This window comes from Prunus persica, chromosome G8 (assembly GCF_000346465.2).
Source record: "Prunus persica cultivar Lovell chromosome G8, Prunus_persica_NCBIv2, whole genome shotgun sequence".
NCBI lineage: Eukaryota > Viridiplantae > Streptophyta > Magnoliopsida > Rosales > Rosaceae > Prunus > Prunus persica.
The window spans coordinates 2,551,242-2,577,890 of NC_034016.1; the positions used below are offsets into that span (position 1 = coordinate 2,551,242).

At 37.3% G+C, this 26,649-nt stretch overlaps 3 protein-coding genes across 4 annotated transcripts; 2 read left to right on the forward strand and 1 right to left on the reverse strand.

The window, feature by feature from the left end:
• On the forward strand, positions 7,418-14,114 carry LOC18767542 (ubiquitin carboxyl-terminal hydrolase FAM188A). Of its 2 annotated transcripts, none has more exons than XM_020570300.1 (7): positions 7,418-8,051; positions 8,550-8,628; positions 10,645-10,796; positions 12,021-12,195; positions 12,294-12,479; positions 12,568-12,639; positions 12,756-14,114. In XM_020570300.1, the coding sequence occupies exons 1-7, from the start codon at positions 7,627-7,629 to the stop codon at positions 13,578-13,580; spliced, it is 1,914 nt and encodes a 637-aa protein (XP_020425889.1). In that variant the 5' UTR covers positions 7,418-7,626; the 3' UTR covers positions 13,581-14,114. The 2 variants fall into 2 exon arrangements, with proteins under 2 accessions (XP_020425889.1, XP_007201189.1); XM_007201127.2 differs by having other exon boundaries at positions 12,021-12,144.
• LOC18767702 (fructose-1,6-bisphosphatase, cytosolic) lies at positions 15,558-19,219 on the forward strand. Its single transcript, XM_007200302.2, has 12 exons — positions 15,558-16,159; positions 16,428-16,475; positions 16,580-16,654; positions 16,736-16,797; positions 16,965-17,031; positions 17,174-17,287; positions 17,565-17,651; positions 17,804-17,874; positions 17,949-18,014; positions 18,255-18,341; positions 18,448-18,523; positions 18,934-19,219. Exons 1-12 carry the CDS (start codon positions 16,001-16,003, stop codon positions 19,042-19,044), a joined length of 1,023 nt encoding a protein of 340 aa, XP_007200364.1. The 5' UTR covers positions 15,558-16,000; the 3' UTR covers positions 19,045-19,219.
• LOC18766595 (sm-like protein LSM3B) lies at positions 19,779-21,964 on the reverse strand. The gene is made up of 3 exons (XM_007200581.2): positions 21,764-21,964; positions 20,456-20,551; positions 19,779-20,058 (listed from the first exon to the last, which is right to left on the reverse strand). Exons 1-3 carry the CDS (start codon positions 21,878-21,880, stop codon positions 19,978-19,980), a joined length of 294 nt encoding a protein of 97 aa, XP_007200643.1. The 5' UTR covers positions 21,881-21,964; the 3' UTR covers positions 19,779-19,977.

A 26,649-nucleotide genomic window follows, 5' to 3' on the forward strand; every position in this document is an offset into this window, starting at 1 on the left:
ACACTGCAGGCCGAACCTATGGAGGACCTGGAACTGGTTACCCTTCATGACGACATCCCGGATCGACAAGTCCGGATCGGCACCTCCATCTCGCCAGAGCTTCGCTCTAACCTGGTCGCCTTCCTCCGCCTCAACTTCGAAGTCTTTGCATGGTCATACAATGACATGCCTGGCATATCACCAGACATCATATCTCATAGGCTTAGCGTCAATCATGCCGTCCGACCTGTCCGATAGAAGCGTCGCGCTTATGACCCCGAGCGCTATGAGGCCATGAGGGCGGAGGTGGATCGATTGAGCAGCACCTCGGACAGCCCCCTCGGACAGCTCCTGCCGATCGGCAAACACTCCAGCTGCTGCGCCGAAGACCACCAACCCAACCTTGCCGAAGCAGCCTGCCGAAGGACAACCCAGCTTTTGCCGAAGCAGCCTTGCCGAAGGACAACCTAGCCTTGCCGCAGCAGCCTGCCGAAGGACCGACGCTGTCTCGCCCCGACGTGAACAGCCGCTCGGCCTTGCGACACCTACAGAATCTGCACAGCAACAACTCGAGCAACAAGTCGAAGCTTTCCTCCCGACAGCTTTCTCGAAGCCTACCTTAACTGCGAACTCAAACTTGCCGAACGGCAAGATAAGCAATCCCAAGCTTTTTTCTACTCCCAATCCCAACCCTACTCTAACTGCCAAATCTACTTGCCGAACGGCAAGACATAACAATTCCAAGTTTTTCTACTCCTCCCAATCCCAAACCCTAGGCCCAAACCCAATGTACAAGGCCATTACTCAAGCCCAGAATCACAATGAGCTATATTGCCAAAGGACCCAACTCCAAAACCCTCCTAGCGCCAAAGGGAGCTAGACCCTTGCCTAACAGCAAGGGCCATGGAGGAAGTGTGGAGAGTCCAAAATTTTCAAAGGACCCGGCCCCTCGAAGGTCTAGCTCCCGAAGCCAAAAAAAAAAAAAAAAAAAAAAAGGGGGCTAGACCCTTGCTGAACGGCAAGGGCCATGGAGGAAGTGTGGAGAGTCCAAAATTTTCAACGGACCCTGCCCCTCGGAGGTCTAGCTCCCGAAGCCAAAAAAAAAAAAAAAAAAAAAAAGGGAGCTAGACCCTTGCCGAACGGCAAGGGCCATGGAGGAAGTGTGGAGAGTTCAAAATTTTCAACGGACCTGGCCCCTCGAAGGCCTAGCTCCACCAAAAAAAAAAAATGGCTAGACCCTTGCCGAATGGCAAGGGCCATGGAAGAAATGGAGATCCCCTGAAATTCTCCAAAGACCCGGCCTGCCGAAGGCCCAGCTCCCCAAAAAAAAAAATGGCTAGACCCTTGCCGAACGGCAAGGGCCATGGAAGAAATAGAGATCCCCCGAAATTCTCCAAAGACCCGGCCTGCCGAAGGCCCAGCTCCAAAAAAAAAAAAACCTACGGACCCAGCTCCCATCCTATCTGCAACACGCCCAAGTACCCAGGTACCCAGCTACCAGCAGTTCTAGAGGCTTACACAGCTTGTATCACACATTTCATGTGTCGATGCAACTCCTAGCTTGCCAACTTGGGGGAGTAGGGAGTGCCCTAAGGCTCCCAATGAAGCTGGAATGCTCGGTTACAATTACAAAAACTCACAAGTTCCCAACCCAGAAGTTACTTCTCCACCGCGAACTTGGGGGACTACTGTTTACACAATAATGAACCGAGCAGACCCAGCATCAAAGCAACTAGCACCAAGGCAGCCACGCCTTCTCCCCTGCCGAAGGAAGACACACTTCCGAGGTGCCAGACACCTGCCGAAGCTCCCAGCTACCAAACCTAATCTCCAGGACACGTGTCGCCACCACGACGACTTGCACAAAGTCCCACATTGGAACTTTGTGCAAAGCGCCTACTTTCACCTCCCTATAAATAGGGAACAGTACCCAAGTAAAAAGGGTAACTATTCTCTCACTTTTACTGTTACTCTGCCAGAATTACTACCTGTAACTGACTTAGGCATCAGAGAGCCTTCGGCCGGCACCACACCGGTGTCCGAAGCTTAACGATTGCTTCTACCACTTTGTCTTCTGCAGGTCTCCCACCAACCTATTTCACCAAGGGCCTCAGCCCTCTTCCCTGCTGAAGACCCCGCATACCTAATCACTAAGTTGGACTCAATATTAGCCGGGCCATTTTGAGCATCAACATTCTTCATCCGCCTTTAGTAGATAAAATAAAAAGATCGATGAGAGAAAGAGAAAAGCTTTAGGTTTCAATCCAAAGAGAAAGAGAAAAGCTTTAGGTTTCAATCCAAAGAGAAAGACAAAATCAATAGAAAATTTGGTGTTTTGACCCCTTGATACACAATGTTCGTGTCGACATTTCAATTTCTCCATGCCTAACATTCATGTGAAAGAGAAAAATGGAAAACCCACAAAGATTAATAAACCCAGAGACACTCACATAGAAATTAATCAAAAAGCTCTCCAATTTCCTGCATCGAAATATAAATAAATAAAATCAATATAAAAAAATAAAAAAAACATAGAAAGTTGAGTTCCATTTTTGGAGGCGAAAAAGAAGAAGAAGGGTGCCTTCTGATTCGAAGAGAAAGATCAGCTCCTGAGTTGCAGAAGAGAGAGAGTGTGTGTGGAAATGGGCAGGGGCGGACGCACCAAGGGACAAGAGGGGTCAATTGACCCCTTGGGATGCCAGCGTTTGCTGTGGAGGTCGCAGGAGAACAGTTGCAGACCCCTTGGCCAGCAGCTTGTTGACCCCTTGGATGCACTGAACGTGCTCGATGAAAGTCCCCAAAGACAGAGAGAGAGGTTGGTTGATGGGTTACCGCGATGGTAACGGGTGTGTGAGTTTTAATTTTGGATAGAGAGAGAGAGAGAGAGAGAGAGAGAGAGAGAGAGAGAGAGAGAGAAGGAAAGACAAGGTAGAGCATATCAAAAGGAATTTGTGTTGCAACCCAGAGGAGCAAAATAGTCACTGGAAGAAAGCCACAGACAGAGAGTTCGACTGCAGAGGGGGGAAAAAGAGTGTATCTTTGATTCGTGCTGTGTCGTGAGCTAGTCTTTTTTTTGTGTTTTTTTTATACTGAAGGCCTATTTTGCTTTGAAAACAGCCCTTCCTGTGGCTGGGCGCATTGGGTTAGATTACTGGAAAATTAATTCATGTCCTCCTCAGAAGTCCAATGGGTTAATTAACATAAAGTGGCAGCCTCCACCTTTGGACTGGATTAAAGTGAATTTTGATGGTTCGGTGCGTGGTAATTTGGCTGCAACTGGTTTTGCAATTCGTGACTAGAATGGTAATATTCGGTTAACTGGCGCTAAAAACTCAGGTCAAGTGTCAATTACAGTTGCGGAGTGTTTAGCTCTTCGGGATGGCTTGGCCCGTGCCATTCATAATGGTTAGAGGAAGATCCTGGTGGAAGGCGATTCAAAGCTTATCATTGATTGTGTCAACAATGTGGTTTCGGTTCCTTGGAGCATCAGTCTCCTTGTACAAGACATTCGGATGCTGAGTTCTTATTGCAAAGAGATTTCTTTTCAGCACATCTTTCGGGAGGCTAATTTTATTGCAGATGATGTTGCTAGTTTAGGCCATAATCTTGCCCCTTCCCGGCTGCGGGATCGTGAGATTCCTCTAAGTTGTTCGGTTCCATTTTATTTTGACTTAGTGGGGCTTGCGTGCCCGCGTGGTTTCCGATTGTTGTTTATTTCATTTTCCTTATAAAAAATAAAAATAAAAATAAAAAATTTAGGTTTTAGCCATGAAAAAACTCACTTTTAAAAAAAGCTAAAGCTTCTTCAAAAAAGACAGAAAAACCTCTCAACTTTCAAACCAAAGATGACAGGACCCGACCCAATTTTCGCTTTGAAATTCGAGCCAAGTCCTGTGCGTGTCTGACACCTGGCGAATGTCGGGCACAAAAGACCTTCTTACCCTTCTCGTTCAAAATTCTTTTAAAATTTCCCTTAGACTTCTGCCGAAAATTCGGCAGAGTCTCTCCTGTAATTTGACCAAACCCAGATTTTTCCACCTGTCCAACAATCAAATAAATCTACACCAACTTCCAGAAGAGAATAACTAAGTATTCACCAGCTCCAGTTTTCCACTAAAACTAGATATCAGAGCATTTTCTATAGTTTGTAGGGTTTCAAGGGCTTTTCTACAAAACTCTACCTTACTTGGTGGCGCGGAAGCTATGAATGGCCCGGTGGTGGATCCTGCGTACTTCTACGGCCTGGGGGCGAAAAACAGGTTAAAAATGTGAGTGGACCAAACATAAGATTCTGGAAAACAGTTTACAATCATAATAACCCCCATAGTAAAAATAACTTGATAAGTAAAGCTAAAGTTCACCTGTGTTTAATATAAAGTATTCCTCTAAATATATATATGTAACAGTATGTATATAGATTCGTAAAGCTGATGAACAATTATATGAAGAGATAAAACATGCACGTTTATTGAGAAAACTGATATAAGATGATTGAAAAACAATAGCTGCATAAAAGTGCTCAAATTGCTTTAAAACTACCACCTAAGTGTACCCCTGAAAATCCGTCAATTCCCCTGGCAGGTCTCGGGCGTCACGCAGGCTACCCGAGCCGCAAACTGGCGAAATCAGGGGACTATGGTCAGCCTGATCCGCCGGCAGGTCCCGATGACACCAAGTCGACTCGAGCCGCTCTGGCAAGATACAGGGGACTGCAGTCAACCTGATCCGCAATCCTGACAGGTCTCGGGGACACAGAGTCAGCCAAGCCGCAAATCCTGGCAGGTCTCGAGGACACAGAGTCAGCTGAGCCGCAAATCCTGGCAGGTCTCGGGATACCAAGTCAGCCGAGCCGCAAATCCTGGCAGGTCTCGGGGACACAGAGTCAGCCGAGCCGCAAATCCTGGCAGGTCTCGGGACACCAAGTCAGCCGAGCCGCAAATCCTGGCAGGTCTCGGGGACACAGAGTCAGCCGAGCCGCAATCCTGGCAGGTCTCGGGACACCAAGTCTGCCGAGCTGCAAATCTTGGCACTCACAGTCCGAGCGTCCCCGAAACTCGTGAGGCAAAAGTCAAGTGCACTGACGTAAACTGAAATCAGACTAGATGTCCGTAGACATCGGTCCGACTGTGGGTAATCACCATAAATAAATGGGTACATGGTGGTCTAACTAGAAAATCTGATAATTTTCTGAAATCTGATAAATTAACTGTAGCCTCAATGCTGCTGCTATTTTGTTATGTAAAGCTCAAGTTCTGCTGCTAATATAACCTCAATAATATATATATAACTCAAAATAGTTAACAGTATAAAACATGCTCTAAGACATGCAAGAATACTTATTCAAGATCAACTAATGAAATTTTCTTATAAAAACTTATTTATATAAAATCCTTTATGAAAGAAAGTCCACTCACAGTTGGTCCGAGCTAGCTGGACCTCTTGAAGGTTCCTCCTGTAGGTCGACTGGACTTCTAGTGCCTTACTCGATCGATTTGGTGGAGAATTGAAGGAGAAAACTGAGCTGGAAGTTTGAACTGAAAATTCGGCAACAATGGCGTTTTCCGGCGAGGTCCGGCCACGGCAAGGGCGGTGGCTGGTCAAGAAATGACAGCGGTCAAGTGGTGGTTCGTTTGGCACCGGTCTCGTAGATCGGCTCCAAGTGTGGTGGCCGGTGCGACGTCGGGAAGGCGCGGGGGTCATGGGCTGGGGCGAAATCGGGAGGAGAGAGGGAGAGGAGAGAGAAATGAGGAGAGAGAAGGGGAGGAAGGGATAAAAATCTGACTTTTTGACCAAATTACCCTTTTGCCCTTCGCGGTATTTTGATCGTATTTTCTTCGTTACAACTCCGATTCGGGTCTACTCCGTGTCTACGGACTCATTTCGCCGTGCTCTACGCAATGGCGCAAACGGAATTCCCAAATTCTTTCTCGATCAAAAAGTCAATTTTTTCCCCTATTAAAATATGCGAGGGCAAACTTGTCTTTTTGCTAGAAGATATTAATCCTACTTTTTAGATATTTTATTTCTTTTTAGATATTTTGTTTTGGGTTATTACAAAAGACATGCAAATGTAAAGGATTCCTTAGAAAATACAAAATAAATAAAGGCAATTTTGTCCATTTTGGCTTCTTTTAAAAAATTTATGTTTCCTTTGGCATTTTCCAAAATCTCCTTAAAAAATACATAAAAATATAATATTAAAAATATTAAAGTGGGGACGCTAACAACAACAAACATGTTATATTATATGTAGTATTTAAAAAAATAAAAAAAAAGAAAAAAAAAGAAAAAGAGAGCTTCTTCTTTTTTTTTTTTCTTTTTCAAAGTAGGGGGTTGGGTTTGTTTCATTTTAAATTTTTTTAAAAAAGATAATTGTAGTCTTTATACATTATAATTTTATTCTTTATTAAAAAAATGATATTCTCTTTTAGATGAGACATAAACAAAAGTGCCTAAAATTATTAAAAAATAAATGATTTATGAAACTATAATGCAAAGTTTTTAATAAAGAACTCATCGTGTACAATTGAAATTTGGATGGAAACTATTTTTCTGTTTTTCTAGGGTTATTTTCTTCTAGAAAATTTTTGAAGTTTTTACGTAGTGACCCCTTGGCTCGAGAATCCTGGATGTACCACTGGAAATGGGGAACTTGGAAGTTTGGAACAATTACTTCGTTTTTTTAAATTTTACCCTCAAAAATTTAATAACCATGACCTCATGAAGCTTGAAGATCAACTTGGGCTTTACATTGTTGATATGCAGAGCAGAACAGAGTTTTCATCATTGAACAGAATTACTGATTTGACAAAAATATTGGTGAATACAGAAAGCAGTAGAATATACAACTATGTGTATTTACTTCTTACATTAGTTTTAGTTTTACCCGTTGCAATTGCTTCAGTTGAGAGAACTTTTATGTCAAGGTGAAAACAAAAATGTAAAATTCAATAAAATGTTGAGTTAACTTATAGTAAACGTATGTGTATTAAAAAAAATATATAATAAAACTGAGTTACAATGTAGATATAGGTTTCGTCAAATTAATTAGAGCAGACGCCATATATAATGTATTTTCTATTATTCCTTTCTGTTTATAATGCTGGGACATCGAATGTGAGAAGATATATATATATATCTTAATACTAATATTGAGTTTTTTGGTTGTTGCTGGAATAGTATCGAGTTGCAATAGAGTCATCCTTGCTTTATTCTCTTCCAACCGGAAACGGCTTTGCTCCCATGAAAGGAAAGTATCACCGGCCACTTTTATTTGATCTATCCTTTTATTTAGTCGGCAGTCCCGAATTGGCCAAAATACCCTCATCTTATCTCCTAATTACTCCTCTCATTCTCCTTGGTAAAAGAAACTACAAGAGCATGATAGTCATTTCAGGGACTAAAATGCCTACAAAATGGACCCACGGTGGGTTCCCTTAAACGACCCGTTTGGCATCGTAATGGGGCAGCCTGGAATTTGTTTGTCTCATTATTTTCACTTCCGTTTTTAACTTTTTTTAACGTTTAATCCTCCAATCGAGGGTTTTGAATTCCATTTCCGATTTCATTCTTCTTCACAATCTCAAAATTAGTTTACGAATCGTAATCGGAACCCTAATTCTCGAGGTTTGGATCTAAAAGGTCCCAATGGCGGATCACGAGGAGGAGGACCTGCGAACGGCACTACGGATGAGCATGCAGAATTCGCCTCCGGAGCCCAAGCGCAGCAAACCCAGGGACGGCCCCGCAGGAGCTCCCACCGGGTTGCCTGAGGAGTCGTCGGACGTGAAGACCCGGAGACTTCAGCGAGAGCTCATGGCTACTGCAGCCGAGAAGAGAATGCTGGATGCCAGAAAGGCCTCGCCTTCACCTAGCTCGGTCTCGGGGTCTGCGGGCTCCTCGGGTTCGGCTTTGGCGGCAAAGGTCGTGAGGAAAGATAAGGAATTGAGCTTGGAGGAAGTGAATTTGGGAAAAGGTTTGAGCGAAGAGGATGCAAAGCAGTTGTTTTCGATGGTGTTTGGTGCTGAGGTTACAAAGGGCATTCTTGCACAGTGGAGTAATCAGGGTATAAGGTGTGTATAACACTCAATTTGTACTTATGGCCTAATTGTTGCCTTCATATCTGGTCATGCTCCTATTTTGCTACATATGGTGTTGCTACTGGTTTAGGATATAATATATTGATATAAAGACAATTCAATTTAAGTTTACTTTGAATCGACGCGCAAGTTCTGTTCATCGTAGTTTTATGATTCTCTCCTCAAACTTTATGTTTCTTTATGCATCATCCTGTTATAGCGCCATAATTTTTCTGGTTATTTTAACTGCAGCTGTAAGACATCAGTTATAGAAATATTGAAATCACTTCTTGAAACTGCTGCCTCATTAAAAATATTGCCTCCATGCCTCCATTGTTAACAAGTTTCTTGAACTCACTTCTCACTTTGAATTACATCACATCCTTTATATGGTTTCTATTCTTTACTGTGTTTGTAATATTTGAAATATGAATTGTGGTTGTTTCATGTACTTGCCCTTGGTTAGCCATTATAATTTTTTTCTCTCCATAGGTTTAGCCCTGATCCAGAAACATCTATGGGTCTAGTGCAGCATGAAGGTGGGCCCTGTGGCGTTTTAGCAGCAATTCAAGTAACTTCCTGATTTCTCAACATATGTGTTTTGAGTGTCCCATACTATTTGCCATGGTTAGATTTTGAAGTTTAATGATTGATGCTGATTTGAGAATGAAATTCTGGTTACAAAAGTTGAACTCTGTGGAGTCTGGACTCCTGTGTTGTATAAAATTCTTTTCATTCTTTGCACACAGTTACCGGTGCATTACGATCTGATTTTAGTTAATGTTCCCTTTTCTGATATATTGGTTCATTTTATTCTGAAAATTTTGGAAGTCAGTTTGTTTCTATTAACAGAAGCTTTTTTAAGATTATAGTTTAAAAATAGGTTGTTTTTTTTGGCCTCTTAGTTACTAGTGATGGGGGAGAGAAAGTAGGAGTTGTGGGATAAGGGAGAGGGAAGATGAGAGTAAGATTGGGGAAATGATGGGAGTTATATAAAGGTGGAGTAGTGGGATAAAAAATAAGAATTGTTGTTTGTTAATTACTTTTTATTTTCCAATTTAACCCGATTTGTTTTATAGAACACCTAATAGTTTATTTTCTTCATTTTATGGAATAATTGAAGGCCTTACTCTGACATGACTAACTCACACAATAAATTGGTATTTTTTTCGTCTATTGGTACAGAATTATACGTTGGCCGTGAGGGGCTGAGTCAAAAACATTGGTTTTAAACATGTAGTACATTGGTAAACACGTGGAGTGATAATATGATCTGGTTCAACCATTGAATAAGCATTGTTCATTGGTTGTAACTCATTTAATTATTTAATTGGTTGGGCTTTATAGATTATAAAGCATGGCGAAACAAGTCATAGCATTTGATATGGTTTCCCTTTTCTCTAAATTTACAAATAATTATCTGTTACTCTGCGTCCTATAGCAAATTGTAGATTGACACATCTGATGCATCATTTATATGAAAAGAGAAACAATACATCCAATGTATAAGGATGTCCATTTCACTTTTGACCATTTAGCATCTCTTTAATTGATAATGTTCTTATATAATGTAAAAATAAAATTTTTATGGTATTGGTGAATTGTGGTCGATTAACAGGTCTCCAATTGTGTGTGCAAGGCCTAATAGAAAGGTGATACCACCAACCCTATTTTAGGATGGTGTTGCCCAAATGCCGAATCAAGCTTAATGTGCTTTGTCTTATCTTGGATATCTGATAAGTTTGTAAGTGGCATGTTAATTGACTTAGAATGTAAAAATAGAATTTCTTTGTAATCAACATAATTACTGTTTTCTAAATTATAAATAGTTAAAAATTTATATCATAATTACAAAAAGTGAAGCATTCTATGTCTGAACTCAGATGGGTTTCATTGGCTTAGCTCCCTGTGAAAATCAGATGGTCCTAGCATTACCATACCTACCTGTAGACCACATAGGTGTATCCTTAATGATGAAAAGAACACTAAAGAGTTTCTAATACAAAAATACATTTTTAAACCCCAAATTGAAGTGGATGGGCTAGTGTAGTCTTTGAAGTGGTCCAATAACCTCTAGCAAAATTGGGTAATGATGCCCTTTATTGTTTCTCAGAAGATTTCTAAAAAAATAAGGTGGTATTTCACTTGTTGAATTTAAAAAAAATTCTTGCTATATTGTAAGTAAGATTTTTGTCTCTTCAATTTTAATGATGTGGATGAAATTACGATGGGAGGAAAGAAAAAGATTGTATTGTGCCTTTTATCGTCCTTTCTTTCTAGTATATATGTTTCACATAAGACTGAGTTTTTTTATTCGTGATGTCTTTGATGTAGTACTAGTTATCGTGGGATTGCTATCATCATATGTTAGTTTTTGTTGCTGTAATGAGATACATTTGTTTGCTTCCACCCCTAGGTGTTTTTTATCTTTTCTTCTCTCTGTTTTATTATTATTGTTGTTGTTGTTGTTGTTGATGTTACTGTTTTATATTTCTTGGTGTTGTGTTAAAAACTGCTATTGACTTGTACATGGATGTCATGATTCTATATTTACATTGGTTACAGTATTTTCTGTTTGGTTGTGCAGGCATTTGTTCTCAAATACCTCATTTTCTGCCCACCTGAATTAGGTAAAGTTGTACCAAACATGCATCACAATATGGGTTCAAGGACACTGTCTAATAGTCCGTGTGTTGCATCGAATAATTTTGCCTCTCTTACTGAAGATGCAAAAGCAAGGTGATTAATCATTGCATGGTAAATTATACATCTGTGTTTTTAGTTGATGATGCCTATGCATTATGTTATTAGTTTTGGACTTTTACTGTTTCATAGTCCAATCTGGGGAGAATCATAGAAATCTGGTTAAAGCATATGATCCTGTACATCCTTTCTGGTTTACTCGTTTCTGTAGCCAATTGTTTAGTTGCGTGTTTACACACTGCAAACTGGTGTCGTCCTTTGTAACTTTACACTAATTTTACTGTCCTAATGCTGTTTAACTTATGGTTATTACCGTAACTTTGAGTATGGAATTTTTTTTGGAGGATGTGCAGAATGCTTTTTCAGTTGTTTTTGTCCCACTATCATCATTTTAACCTGCACAATTAGAAAGTCTTAACTTTTCATAACTGTTTTACTTTTATATGTCAAAGTTTTGTAGTATTTACTTTCTCGTTGTATGTTGTCTCCAGAAATCATCTATAACTTTTTGAACTTTGTTTTACGCTTAGACACAATATACTCTTTTATGTACAAGGCTTCCTGCTTATATGATTATTATTTTCTCTTAAATATGGCAAAAAGTCTTTGTAGAACCTTCATTTATATCAATACCTTCACGTCTGTGATGACCCGCTTCAGCTAAAATTGACGTTTTGTGCTTTATCATATGCCTATAGTCATGGTTTTCGTTCAGTTTCTACTTTCCACGCAGTCACAAAAACCTTACATATAGAACAAGCGGTGTCTTTATTCTGGGATAGATTTTTTACTTCTGTTTGGGCTTCACCATCTAGTATCTAGGCATTTTAAGGATGCTCCTTTCAGTTTACTCGTTCTGTATTGGGCTGATTTTGTGGGTTAATGGTTCTGATAATTTTTGACCTAGTTTAGTTCTGTGAGGCTTTTGGTGTTCCTGATGGACCACTTTTCCATCCTGCTTTGCACTCCTTTTTTGTTTTTTTGTTTTTTTTTTTCTCGTTTTAACAATATACTCATTCTAATTAATTTCGTTGGTCCCAAATCAGTCTAAGATGGTATCTTATAAAGAGGAAAAAGAAACCAGTGTGTAAACACGGTAATGATATCTTCTGTGCTATTAACATATCTGACTCTGATTATAGTCTGGAACCGACGATATTTATTTATATTGGTAATTTGATTATTGTTTTTGACGATTGATTTAAAGTTTTTTTACTCATTGGGATGCTTGTTGAAATCAACACTTGATCTTTTTGACAGAGCACTGATTAGAAGTATGGGTGAAATATTGTTCTTATGCGGAAGTAATAAAAGGGCTGTGATTGCAACTTTGAGTGTTATTGGTGATGACACTGAGAGGTCTAAAGACAATCTGGATGATGAAGTAAGTGAACTGAAGCTTGTGGATAATGCTCTGTTTTCTGATAGGAATAATGTATGTTGCACTTGCACAGCATTTATTTGGATTTCTAGGTTGAATTGAATTTTGGACCTTTATTTTTCCTGCTAACGAATATAAATCTCATTCCACAGGTAATAACAAAATCACTTGAGGGTCTTTCAATTGAATCAGCTGCTGATTTGCATAAGGTGCTAAGAGTTAACACATACACAACACGAGAAAGTGCATTTAAAAGGCTCCAAGCTGTGATTCCTGTTTTCCAAAGTCGTATGGGGGCATTGCTGTTCCTTATTTCTGCTTTACTTTCTCGAGGACTGGTATGCTTGTTAGCTTAAAATTTCTCTTGAAAACTGTACACTTCAGAAACAGTCACATTATTTCTTTGTTAAACTTTCTCTTTTGCAGGACTTAGTTCAAGCTGACAGGGATGATCCGAGCCTACCTCTTGTCACTGCTCCTTTTGGGCATGCCTCACAGGTACAATTCTATATTAATGAATTTCCACTTTGGACCCAGTGCTTCAGTTGTTGATCCATTTGCAGCTCTTTTTTTGAATTTTGTGCATTGTTTTACCTTTGTATTTTATGGGACAGGAAATTGTGAACTTGCTGCTCTGCGGGCAGGCAGTGCCCAATGTTTTCGATGGAAAGATGGATTTAGGTGGTGGCATGTCTTTAAAGGGTGTATCCAGACCTGTGGAAGTTGGATTCCTCACTCTGTTAGAATCCCTAAATTTTTGTAAGGTTGGCCAGTATCTGAAATGCCCAAAATGGCCAATATGGGTAGTTGGAAGTGAGTCTCATTATACAGTCCTTTTTTCCCTAGATACCACTGTTCAAGATGAGAATGAACTGGAAGGAAGGGAATCACAGATTCGAAAAGCTTTTGATGCGCAAGATCAGAGTGGAGGTGGTGGTTTTATTAGTGTGGAAGGCTTTCATCAAGTCCTTAAAGAAACTAATGTAGAACTTCCAACTGAGAAGGTTGACCTCCTATGCAGCACAGGATTTATCGTATGGAGCGAGTTCTGGCAGGTCATTTTGGAATTGGACAAGAGCTTAGGAGGGCTGAAGGATTCAACTGGATTGATGGGTAAGAAGGTGTTTGATCTTTACCATTTTAATGGAATTGCAAAATCAGATCTGAATGGAAGCCAGCTAAGCTCTGGAGGCGAGACTCCAGTTCAAAGACCTAGGCTCACAAAATTGAAGGTGTCAGTTCCTCCAAGATGGACTCCTGAAGAATATATGACAGATGTGGCGGTGTCCTCTGGTTCTGGTGGTAATGAATCTGGAGGGAAAGTCACAGAAATTGCCAAGCCAGAGCCTTCTCAGCATGCACCTTTGGTGGACTGCATAAGAACGCGCTGGCCCCGTGCTGTCTGCAATTGGATAGGGTACCCGCCTAGTATAGTCTGAAATGTTTGCCAATCTTATTTGGGCACAGTTTGTTGTACTTTTATTGTTGGAAGCACGCAGAGCTCATTATTTAAGAAAGCTAGAGTGATGAGCTTGTGTGGATTGGAGTGCCACCATCAAGATATGGAGAGGGTTCGTCTAATGTTTTCTTCAGTCTCAAATAGGCGGACAGTGCCGATGGCATTCTCTATGTGCATGCCGCAGCTTCAACAATCAATTCGATTTTGATTTGTCAACATGTTTTCGGAGGGGGAAAAACTCTTGTGAAGTTTATTGTCAATCCAAATTGTAAAATTAATTCATAATTATCCTTCTTGGGTAGAGTTATCAGTTCTTGGGAAGGTCTTCAATAATCAAACATCAAGTTTGTCTCGGCGAAATTGTTGTAATGATTCTTCCTGAATTACTGTTGTTACAGTAGGAAGTTTTCCTTGTCTTGATATGTTACATATGTATTCCTTCTCTTGAACCTTATTCCAGTGTTAAAAGCTATATGCTTTTTTGATGAGGTATTAGGTATTACAATTTTTTCCAGTGGATTTGTGGAGGTATCTACTTATTTGAACCCCAATTATAAGAATTTTGAACTTTCACCAATTAGTTATTTTTTCGGTTACATAGCAGGGTTTCGAACCCGGGTGCCAGTTGGAAGGGGGATGGGGGGAAGATGCTGCCAAACCACCGCAGCTAAACTCCATTGGCACACCAATTAGTTATTAGTTGAAACTGAAGGAGAACATTTTAACCAAGCCGACCAGAATCTACAGACATTTTCATAGTTAAATGTATGAATGCAGCAGAAATTAAGGTAAGAAGGCAACACCAATATTTTACTAGAAATCATTGAACAAGATTTGGAGGCTTCAAATTCAACATGCAATTTTCAAACAATGCCCTTATTTCATGGGGGGAGGATGGAAACAATCCACTTGGCACCCCATATATAACTACTACTTGAATCCATCTGCGATTTATTGTGCTACATACAAGCCTTAATTTTGTGTTGACCAAAAAAGCCTCGAGGAATTTCTTGATTTTTTAATTTACTAACATATATCTCATTTTCCAAGTTTTGATACATTGTTAGGATGGAAGTGTAAGAAAATGACACTAGTTGGGATAGAGAAACCTTTTAACTTGCAATGTGCTACAATTGTTTGGACATCTATCAAAGAACCCCCACATCTTGTGCATAGCCCGTTCTCTCTACTTTTTTTTAGCTCAACTTCCTTCTTTCTTTGGCATGGCTTCAAGGTGTTGCTAAATCCCAATTATTTTATCTGACTAAAAAGAAAATCCCAATTATTTTATTTGACAAAAATGAAAATCCCAATTATTTTGTACTTGATTGATGTGGAGTTTTCCCTGAAAAAAAAAAAGAAGTTTCGCGATAAATTGACAATGTCAATATAGTTTAGAGAAAAGGGGCATTTGATTTTAAAATTAAATATTATTTTTGTCATCACTTCCCATTTGGTATGAAACATTCTTATTTGGCTCACAACAAAGCTCCCACATTTTTATTTGGTGGAGATCGAGCTATTGGTTGTTTTCTTAAACTCTCACTCATATTTCAAAGCAGTCCCGTCTTGAATTCTATAAAATTGGTAAATCTACTCCTATTATTAAATTTTTAGAAATTTCATTTAAGACGTTGTCAAATAGAATTTCGTGTTCAACGCATTATTCGCTTTTGAAGGTCTCTTAATCATGCCACTCCATATTGGTTACAAAAAATAGACTTAAATGTCATTTTGAAAAGGTACGTGCTTTACACTTACTCACTTTTGATGACATGCAGAGCCAGTTTTTGTAAGAAAAATATGCCGTGAGAAATCAAAATAGCAAGGTTATTTTGAGTAATTCAATCAAATTTCAGGGTCAACAAACCAAATACCATAAAAGAAAAGAACCTATATGCAACAAGGCACTCGCTATCAAACTTCAAAAAGTTTGCTTGAAATCCACACAACCGAACCTCGTCCACTTCATCCTCCATCTCCAGAGACAAGACAAAAACCTGATAACCGCCGAATCAGGGAGAAAACGACGAGAGGCGTTATCTTTAGTGACGGCCACAGAGCTCCCTGCCCCATCCCAGGCCCTCCACGTGTCCTCCGAAACTTCTGTTAGTACCAGATTAGCCCCTTCCCTTCCCAATCCATTAACACCTCGAATCGAGTACCACCACCACCATCTAATCCAAATCTAAACGACTATTTTGACTCAAAAAAAGAAAAAAAGAAAAAAAAGGACTGTTTATTTATTTTTCTGTAAATGTTTTTTAGGGGATAAATATATATATATATATATTTATTTGGCCATTGGTGGGTTTTGTGTTTTTGGTTTCTGAAGTTTTTAGTGACAGTGGTGGTGGTGGTGGATTGTGGAGAGAGAGAGAGAGAGAGAAATAGGCGAAAATGGATCACGCGGCCGATGCTCACCGTACGGATTTGATGACCATAACGAGGTTCGTGCTGAATGAGCAGTCCAAGCACCCTGAGTCTCGCGGAGACTTCACCATCTTGCTCAATCATATTGTTCTTGGCTGCAAGTTTGTCTGCTCTGCTGTCAACAAGGTCTCTCTCTCTCTCTCTCTCTCTCTCTCTCTCTCTCTCTCTCTCTCTCTCTCTCTCATTTTCTTGTTACACAGATACGTATTGGTTGTTTTTTCTGTAAAATTATATCGAACGGCAACCTGGGTTTTGTTTTTTATTTGATTTTGTCATGGAAATGAAGGTTTTTTTTAATGTTAATTTGGCAATTATAGGTTTCTCGCAAGGCTTTCTCTGTTTTAGTGCTGTGATGTGACATGGGTTTTTTACATGAAATTTTTAACTTGTGCAGGCGGGTCTGGCCAAACTTATTGGGCTTGCTGGAGAGACCAACGTTCAGGCAAGTGTTTGATGCTTAATGGGTGTAAAGTGATATCTGTTTACATTAAATATTTTCTGTTGGGTTATTCTTTATGTGAGTTTGATTTGCTGTTTTGGTTAAAGGGTGAAGAGCAAAAGAAACTGGATGTGCTTTCAAATGAAGTTTTTGTTAAGGCCCTGGTTAGCAGTGGCAGAACTGTAAGCCATCACATTTCCTTTTACAGTTAAACTGAATTTTGAAAGACTTCATTTCTGCTAACGATTTGGGTTTTATGGCAGTCTATCCTTGTTTCGGAGGAAGATGAAGAGGCCATATTTGTGGAGCCATCCAAGCGTGGAAAGTAATTGACTATGCTTTATGCTGGTTATTTGAGCTTGTTGCAATGGATTTTATTTTTTTTTATTTTTTTTCCAATTTCTTTTTTTTTTTTTTCCAATTTCTTTTTTATGAGACTTTTAACTATAGGTTCTATGTGTAAATAATTCTCTAAACTTATACTTGGGGCAGGTACTGTGTTGTATTTGATCCACTGGATGGTTCGTCTAACATTGATTGTGGTGTTTCCATTGGAACGGTATGATCCTTCAGTCTGAAGTATGATATCTTTTATGTTATTAGCATTGAAAGTCCGTGCTGACATATGTTCGCAAAGCAATTATTTGTTCCAGAATAACTCAATATTGTGGTGGGAACCATTTGTCTTCTCTTTCATCTAGATTTTTGGGATTTATGTGGTAAAAGATGGCATTGAACCTACTCTGCACGATGTCTTGCAACCTGGAAAGAATATGGTTGCAGCAGGCTACTGCATGTATGGAAGCTCTTGCACGGTATATGACACATCACCTTTCTTCTAATTCAGATGCATACATTTTGTTTAGTAAACCCATCCCCTTTCCTGGTTTCCCAATTACTGGCTATTCCGTTTCATTAAAGTAAAATTTCTTATTTCGTTACTTTATCGGATTCCTCTGAGTAGTGTGCCTGACTAAATGGCAATCTTTATTTGAATCTTTCTTTTGATGGTAGGATCTAGGATTTTCTTTGCCTGCAGTCTAGATTTGCAAGACAGTGCTTTAATTATTTGGGAATGTAATGATTTTACAGTTTGTATTGAGCACTGGAACAGGGGTTCATGGGTTCACTCTGGATCCATCTCTTGGGGAGTTCATACTAACTCACCCAGACATCCAGGTATATCTCTTTTTATATTCCTCAACCAGCATAATCCTTACTGTATTCTGTTGAGAATCTACTAAGGGACATATGTTATCTTTGAGATTGGCATTCTTTTCCCTTTGTTTTGGAGCCTCTAACATTCAGTTTATGTCTACTTCTTTGCCCAGATTCCAAAGAAAGGAAAAATCTATTCAGTGAATGAAGGGAATGCCAAAAATTGGGATGGTCCGACGGCCAAGTATGCTAAGCTCAATTTATAATTTCTTATTTCTAAAACCATCATTGGAGATGTCTGACCTATTTGATTTTCAGGTATGTGGAAAAGTGCAAATACCCGAAAGATGGTTCATCACCAAAGTCTCTAAGATACATTGGAAGGTATCCTATATTCTCAACTTAGCAGTCAATGAATTTCAGGTGTTTAAATTGTTTGATTTGGTCTTTCAATCCCAATCCGAAATTGGTGGTGAACTAAAAGTTTATTTATAGGTCAATGATTTTTAGCGTTCTTTCTTCATCATTTTAGTTTCTCTTTTCGTGTTTGTGTTCAACATCTAATGTCGTTCTGTTTCTTTCAATAAGAAGTTATATAAGTTATGATTTTATCATGTTTAACAGCATGGTTGCTGATGTTCATCGGACACTGCTTTATGGAGGTATCTTTTTGTATCCTGCTGACAAGAAGAGCCCAAATGGGAAACTGCGGTACGTTAAGCGCGATTATAGCTATAATTATCCGTTTAACAGTCTATTTTCAGATTGAAGTTTAAGGAATTTAGTGACTCAGTTTGATTTAACCTATCTCAACTAGTGTTCTCTACGAAGTCTTCCCCATGTCTTTCTTGATGGAACAAGCAGGCGGTCAGTCATTCACTGGCAAGGAACGGGTAACATTTCTTATTCGTTATTAACATGCAAGATATGCCAGAGCTATTCTCTACCCTGCCATGAAGTTTTGTAGGAACAGAGCATACTCTATACAATACACACAGGCATTCTCGTAACTGCAAAATTCGAAGATATTTCATTTACTAGGGAAGTAGTCAAATGAAATCGGAAATTATTAAAAAGGGTAATGTTCTCTTGTCCGGCAATCTGGGATGCTATGTTGTTTTGCTATTGGAACAATTGGTTCATTGTTGAAATTGATAATCTAGCAACTTAACATGCAAACGGGCATGACAAGAGAACATTTAACGTTGCTTGAAATTCGACAAATTTTATTTGATAAGATTAAGTTCTTGCTAGTTGAACTTTTGAGTCTCAATTGGGGGTGTATTAACATGTATCTTGGCAGGCCCTTGACCTAGTTCCAAACAAGATCCACGAGCGCTCTCCAATCTTCCTTGGCAGCTATGATGATGTTGAGGAAATCAAGACGCTCTACGCCGCAGAAGGGAAGAAGTAATGAACTTATAATTCTGTTTCTGTTACAGTAATTACATAAATGTTCAGCTATCTGAACTTCCATCTATTAAATCAAGCTGTAAAGAGAGCGTACAATAATTTCTTGACGTGTACAACTCTAACAAGGTTATATTCTTATGTTTTGAATTATAGCCTCACAACGTTTTTTGGCTCAAGTTTTCTTAAAATATGATATATTACAACATAAATTATAAAGTAGCATCATTATATTTAATTATATTTATAGATTAAATGGAGAAAAATAGAACTTGATACGAGAAAATTCTAAACTCTAATCCTCCCAAACCTCTGTTGCTGAAATTAGAATTCTGCCTCATTCAATTTTTATATTCTAGTTTCTTTCCTTATTTTCTCAAATTAAAAAAATGAACTCGAAAAAACAAAAATCACAAAAAAAAAAGAAAAAAAAAATAGAGGGGGGGGGGTTTAAAGGATAATGAAAAACAAAAAAAATAAAAAGCTTAAAGGTATGAGGAGTAAAAAACGCAGCAGTATTGCAAACTATTGGAGACTAGATTATTTCATGGGAAAATTTTAGATCCTAACTAGTCAATTCCTTAGGAGTATATAACGTCAAGATTTCTATCCATACTTGTGAACATTGTTGCCTGTAGTCACAGAACTGGATGCAGAAATTTTTTTGAGAATAAGGGTGGGCCCCCATAACTAATTCCTAATGGGACTGTGTAAGTAAAGATAACAAGAAGAAAACAATAACAGTAAGAAACCATCAAACTGAGATTCATCAAACTCCAAATTCTTTTATGGCGACCTCAAAGTACAGCTGAAAATCTGATCCTAGATAGCTGGGATTCAAGAAATCTCCATGCATTCAAAAATCTAAAAGTAGAATAACATTGAGAGAGATTAGTTAAACGTCACGACAATTGATTTCCCAGCAAAAGTATCTACATCAAGCTGTCCTCAGAGGAGGTGAAACAAGGATGACACCGTCTCCTCTAACAAAGAGAAAAGGAACATTCCGCTTTGTAGTCTGCGATAGAAGAATGAAAAAGAAGTCATCACCTAAAAATCTAATACAAGAGCAAGCTAGTAACAACAGCCAAAACATACAAGACCAAACAAGTAAGGATCTATACTAAAGCCAAATGCAGCTCAATATAGGTCATGAAAATCCAACCATATATTTATCATCCTTTGTCTTTTTCTTCGTTAATTATGTTTTGGGGGTTTTGATTGCCTCTGGAACTATCCGATGGTACAGTCCTTAAAGCAGTTCTATGCCATGGTTTAAATTTATGCATCATTTTTGTTATTTATGCAAATTAGTCCTCCAAGAAAACAATATTACGCGTTAAAAATGACTGGAATATAAATTTACCATTTTTGAAAATAAAAAAAGTGATAAAAGAAAAGAATGAGTAACATACCCGGACAATCTCTTCATAAGTTTCATCATCAATTTCTATAGAAGTAACAACTTCTTCAACATCACCAAGAATCATATTTAAGTGTTGATCATAAGCCTGCAAAGCCAGATTTCAAAAAACAAAATAAGAATCAGACACTAAGCTTTAAAAGCACAAATACTATGCTTTTAAGTACCAATTAACAAAATCAACTGACATAATTGTACACATACAAGAAAATTTCTCATCACCCTCCATCCCTAATGTCATTGCATCAGGTTCAGACAATTGGTCCTTGCATAAAAATCTTCGGAACCAAACATCTTAGTCTTTTTTTCCGTTTCTTTACCACATATTAATTTTCTGATAGAAGAATTCCATTCATTTACACATTTTTTCTTGCAATAGATGCAGTTAGAAGACTAGTGATTCCGATTGGAAATACTTTTGAGGAACATGGAAACAAAGGTGAAATGGAAAAGAGAGATGGTTTGGAAAGCATCAGTGATTGGCTTAGCATAACTCTTACGACAATTTTGGTGCTGGCTAAGAAGTATTGTTTGGTCAAAAAGACAACTAAATAATACTGGGATGAGTTGACTAGACAATACATTTGGAAGCTTAGCGCTCGATCTAGGTAGAGCATATAACGCTCGACCTAATCCTAGGTTCAATAAAGATGAGTTCACAAGTAGAAGTGCCATACTTAACATTGATTTCAAATGCATAATTTAAAATTTGAAATCAGTAATAAGAAAAGTGAGGATTTACCTCTGGAAAAATCATAAAGATGGCTACAGAATTCTTATACAACCACACAATTGCGGAGAATACAGTAGAGTATAATTTCATGCTATGCTAAAGCACACAGCAATCGAAACCATCGTTCAACTTTTTGTTTTCTTTTTTTTTTTTAAGAGAATACTCAACAATTAAACTATATGGTAACCACCAACTGAATCATTGCCCTAATCAACATAGTGTCAAAGTACCCATTGTAAATTTCTTTCCATATTCAAAATGCAGTACATAAAAACTAGCTCAAACCTTCAAAGGAAAATACAAAAATTCAAAAAAAATTCAAAAAAAAAAAAAACACCTTAACGCATACCATAAGAAAGCAACCCTAATTTAATTTCCATTGAAGACGTAAACACTAAAGTAGCATACTATAAACCCTAACTTTCTTTTGTCTTTTTTTGTTTTTTTATTTTTTTGTTTTTTTGGTTTGTTCCTCCCGAATCTTAAACCCTAATTCGAACACCCCAGAAAGTAGGTAAAACCTAATTTAGAACAGAGTGAGAGACATGGAAGGCTGTGGAGACGTACATGGAGTTTACCGCGGAGCTCACGGTCGGAGCGGAGCTTGACGTAGATGCGCTCGTCGAGGCTCAGCCTTATCAGATCCAACGGCTCCTTCACGGCGCTCTCTTCCTCACTCGCCATCTTTTCAGTTTGCTCTTAATCCAAATGGGTTTGGTAAAATATGCGGGTAGCTGAGCAGAGGGATTCCCTAGATCCTCTCTCTGTTTCTCTGTATTGTTTGATTGTAGTTGCCGGGCCTGCGTGCCACTGGGTTGTTGCTAGCTTGGGCCTTCGGCCTTTGTATGCCTTTTTGTCTTTGTCTTGCAATGAAATTGCCTTTGGGCCGAAATAAAAAAACAAGAATAAGCTCCATTATTGTTTGTTTTGTACCTTGTTCGTAGTCAAATAACCTTTCTAAAATATTTATATAAAATAATTTTTACTTCACTTGTGTCATGTCATCATACCTAAACAAATTGTTTGACAATCTTGACGGATGCGAGTGAATTAAGGGGTTAAGTGAGATTCAACTCTGAGTTGCAAAACAATAGTTAAGTCAAAGGAATGAGAAGTTCTTATTTTACCCCTGACAAATAAAAAAATCTTATGAAAATAAGCCCTAAAGACGATCATGAGATGTATTATTTAGGGATATTCCGGGCATTAAACATAATTATTCCCACAAATATATGATAAGGGCAAGTTATTCACACATAATTGTATATATTAATTAAACATATAAATGAGTGCATGACTTTTAAGTGGAGCCCAATTCTAACTTTTAAAGATTTTTTGCAAGAAAGTTACTTTTATAGAGTTGACAGATTCTTAATGATTTTTTCATACTTTATAAAGTTAAGTGATATACTTTCATATACTTTTATCATAGAGTTTTACATACTTTTATCTACTCTTTTTTAAAAAATAAAAATATATATATTTACTAGCCTCTCCACAAGCCCTTCCGCGCTTGAGATAAACTTTTGGATCTATTATCTGAATTTTCTTTTAATTTTAATTTTTTTTAAATGAAAAAGTGTGAATTTACATTAACCAAGAGCATTTTCTAATATTTTGAATGTTTTACCATTCTCTGCCTTTTGCTTTATATATAAATTTATGAATAGTATTTATTTTTTAAAAATATTTATCATAGAGTAGTATAATGAAAAAAGAAATTGCTTCTAATATTTATGTTTTGTAAGGTGAATTAACTAGTCCACATATGGAACAGGTAGCCCAAAAAAAAAAAAAACAATTGGATACAATTGTGTAAAAGCGAAGAAATATTTTTCCATGTCTAAGAGCTTTTCACTTGAGAATAGTCAAGTATGGAGAAAATAAGGTTGCTGCTGTTGGAGACAACTCAAATACAAGGTGTGTCATCAATATTATGGATTTAATTAGTTTAGTTTGTAGAGCTGGGTTGTTGCTGGAACGAAGTTGAAATCCTTAAGACCTTCTAGAAGTATACTCTGTTTGGGTGGGAGATACCAATAAAGTGGCATGGTGATAAAGCCTAGCCAAATAACAGCACCAGAATGTAGGGTTAGCTGTAAACCCCAGGATTCTAAGAGCTAAATTGCTGTTGAAGAATGTGAGTTTTGTAACAAAATCATCTGTTCCTACAGATAGGCCTTAAAAATTGCAAATGGAGGCAAAAAAAAAAAAATTATGGAAGAAACTAATGCAGTCCCACCATAGCTCTTAGTACGTAGTACTTGTTTCAAACATTGAAAAGAAAAAAACAAGCAAGAAACAACTCATCATCATACCAATTCACATGACGGATAATGGAAGAAAAAAACAAAATCAAATTGGCAGTGTAGTAGGCCATCTCTTGATAGTACATTGACCAAAGAGGGAGGGGGTCTAGAGACCCAAACATGGTGGCACACCCTCGCAATGGCCAAAGCTACAGCATGATCGAATTCATTGATAAGGTCTTGGGTAAAGTAGCAAGACTTTTGGTGTTAAGAATTAGGCTTAAAAGTATTAAAAAGTCATTAATTTTGAAGATACCACAAAACTTTTAAAGATTTTTTAAAATCACAATTGAGTACCAATAAACTTTTAAAGACTATTTAAAAGTCAAAGTTGAATACCTCCAGACTTTTAAACTCATTAAAAGTCAAAGTTGAATACCTCCAGACTTTTAAATTGTCTTTGGGCCGAAAGAAACAAACAAAAAGAAGCTCCATTATTGTTTGTTTTGTACCTTGTTTGTAGTCAAATAACATTTCTAAAATATTTATATAAAATAATTTTTACTTCACTTGGCTTATATGTAAGCAAAAAAAAAGAAAAAGGATTACACTTGTGTCATGTCATCATACTTAACAAATTGTTTGACAATCTTAACGGATGCGAGTGAATTAAGTGGTTAAGTGAGATTCAACTATGAGTTGCAAAATAATAGTTAAGTCAAAGGAATGAGAAGTTCTTATATTACCCTTGAAAAATAAAAAAAATCATATGAAAATAAGCCCTAAAGGCAATCATGAAATGTATTGTTTAGGGATATTCCAGATATTAAACATAATTATTCCCACTAATATATGATAAGGGCAAGTTATTCATACATAATTGTATATATTAATTAAACATGTAAATGAGTGCATGACTTTTAAGTGGAGTCTAATTCTAACTTTTAAAGACTTTTTGTAAGTAAGTGACTTTTATAGAGTTGACAGATTTTTAATGACTTTTATATACTTTATAAAGTTAAGTGATATACTTTCATATACTTTTATCATAGAGTTTTACATACTTTTATCTACTCTTAAAAATATATATATATATATATATATATATACTAGCCTCTCCGCACGCCCTTCCACCCTTGCGATATTTTTTTTTTAAAAAAATTAAATTTATTTTAGAATTAAAAAAGATAATGGGTAGTTGTGTTCCATAAAAATAGGATCCATTATCTGATTTTTCTTTTAATTTTTTTTTATATGAAAAAGTGTGAATTTACATTAACCAAGACCATTTTCTAATATTTTAAATGTTTTAACATTCTCTGTCTTTTGTTTTATATATAGATTTATGAATAGTATTTATTTTTTTAAAAATATTTATCATAGAGTAGTATAATGAAAAAAGAAATTGCTTCTAATATTTATGTTTTGTAAGGTGAATTAACTAGTCCACATATAGAACAAGTAGCCCAAAAAAAAAAAAAACCAATTGGATACAATTGTGTAAAAGCAAAGAAATATTTTTCCATGTCTAAGAACTTTTCACTTGAGAACAGTCAAGTATGGAGAAAATAAGGTTGCTGCTGTTGGAGGCAACTCAAATACAAGGTGTGCCATCAATATTATGGATTTAATTAGTTTAGTTTGTAGAGCTGGGTCTTGGGGAAGAAGGGACAGATTATCCGGTTGCTGGAACGAAGTTGAAATCCTCAAGACCTTCTAGAAGTATACTCTGTTTGGGTGGGAGATACCAGTAAAGTGGCATGGTGATAGAGCCTAGCCAAATAACAGCACAAAAATGTAGGGTTAGCTGTAAACCCCAGGATGCTAAGAGCTAACTTGTTGTTGGAGAATTTGAGTTTTGTAACAAAATCATCTGTTCCTACAAATAGGCCTTAAAAATTGCAAATGGAGGCAAAAAAAAAATTTATGGAAGAAACTAATGCAGTCCCACCATAGCTCTTAGTACATAGCAATTGTTTCAAGCATTGAAAAGAAAAAAACAAGCAAGAAACGACTCATCATCATAACAATTCACATGACGGATAATGGAAGAAAAAAAACAAAATCAAATTGGCAGTGTAGTAGGCCATCTCTTGATAGTACACTGACGAAAGAGGGAGGTCCAAACATGGTGGCACACCCTTCCAATGGCCAAAGCTACAACATGATCGAATTCATTGATAAAGTCTTGGGTAAAGTAGCAAGACTTTTGGTGTTAAGAATTAGGTTTAAAAGTATTGAAAAGTCATTCATTTAACAAAGTTTTCAAAAGTCATTAATTTTGAAGATACCACAAAACTTTTAAAGATTTTTTAAAATCACAATTGAGTACCACTAAACTTTTAAAGACTATTTAAAAGTCATAGTTGAATACCTCTAGACTTTTAAACTCATTAAAAGTCTTTAAAAGTTAGAACTGAATACACCCCCTTAAGAGTTAGACATGAAGACCTATTCTTATAATATCAATTTCATATTTATATCTAGCTTGAATTTCAAGAGTGTTCATTTGTCGATCGTCATATTTCACGGTTTCTTTTTCAACAATAATAGAATTCTCATCAGAAACTTCTTTTTCTTAGTTCTGTTGTATTATAAATATGACCTCATACAAGAAGAAGAATACACAGAAAATTCTCATAAACAAATATTCTCATATTTAGATTTCATATTTTAGCACTAATTTCTTTTGGATTTTAACTAACTAATTCAAACTTCTTTTTTTGGTTGTAATTAATTATGCGATATTTTGAATTAGATGTTTAGAATTTTTTTAAAATGTTTTTAGCATGTTTCAATTGTGGATTCTAGCATGTTTAAAAATCGTCCAGGATGTGGTATTTTAGCATGTTTACAAATTGTCAAGGATTTCACCATGTTTACAAAACTGTCTCAGTTTAGCATTATATACAAATTGTCCAGGATGTGTAAAATTAAAAGAACAAACTGTCCAAAATAGACAGAAACAATGTCTAAAACACTACCTAACAAAACTATGCCTAAAAACTGTCGTGAATCCCAAATTGCAGCCATGAATTTGAACTGGGTTAAAAAAATTGGGCCAAAAAAAAAGCCCAATCTGTTTGTTTCGGGATTACCGACAACGGGTTACGGTCGGCGGCGGTTCCACTTTTGCATACACTGACTAGCATCGGTCGGTCATGGTTGGGTATATTTCATATCAAATGGTACCAACTCTAATTT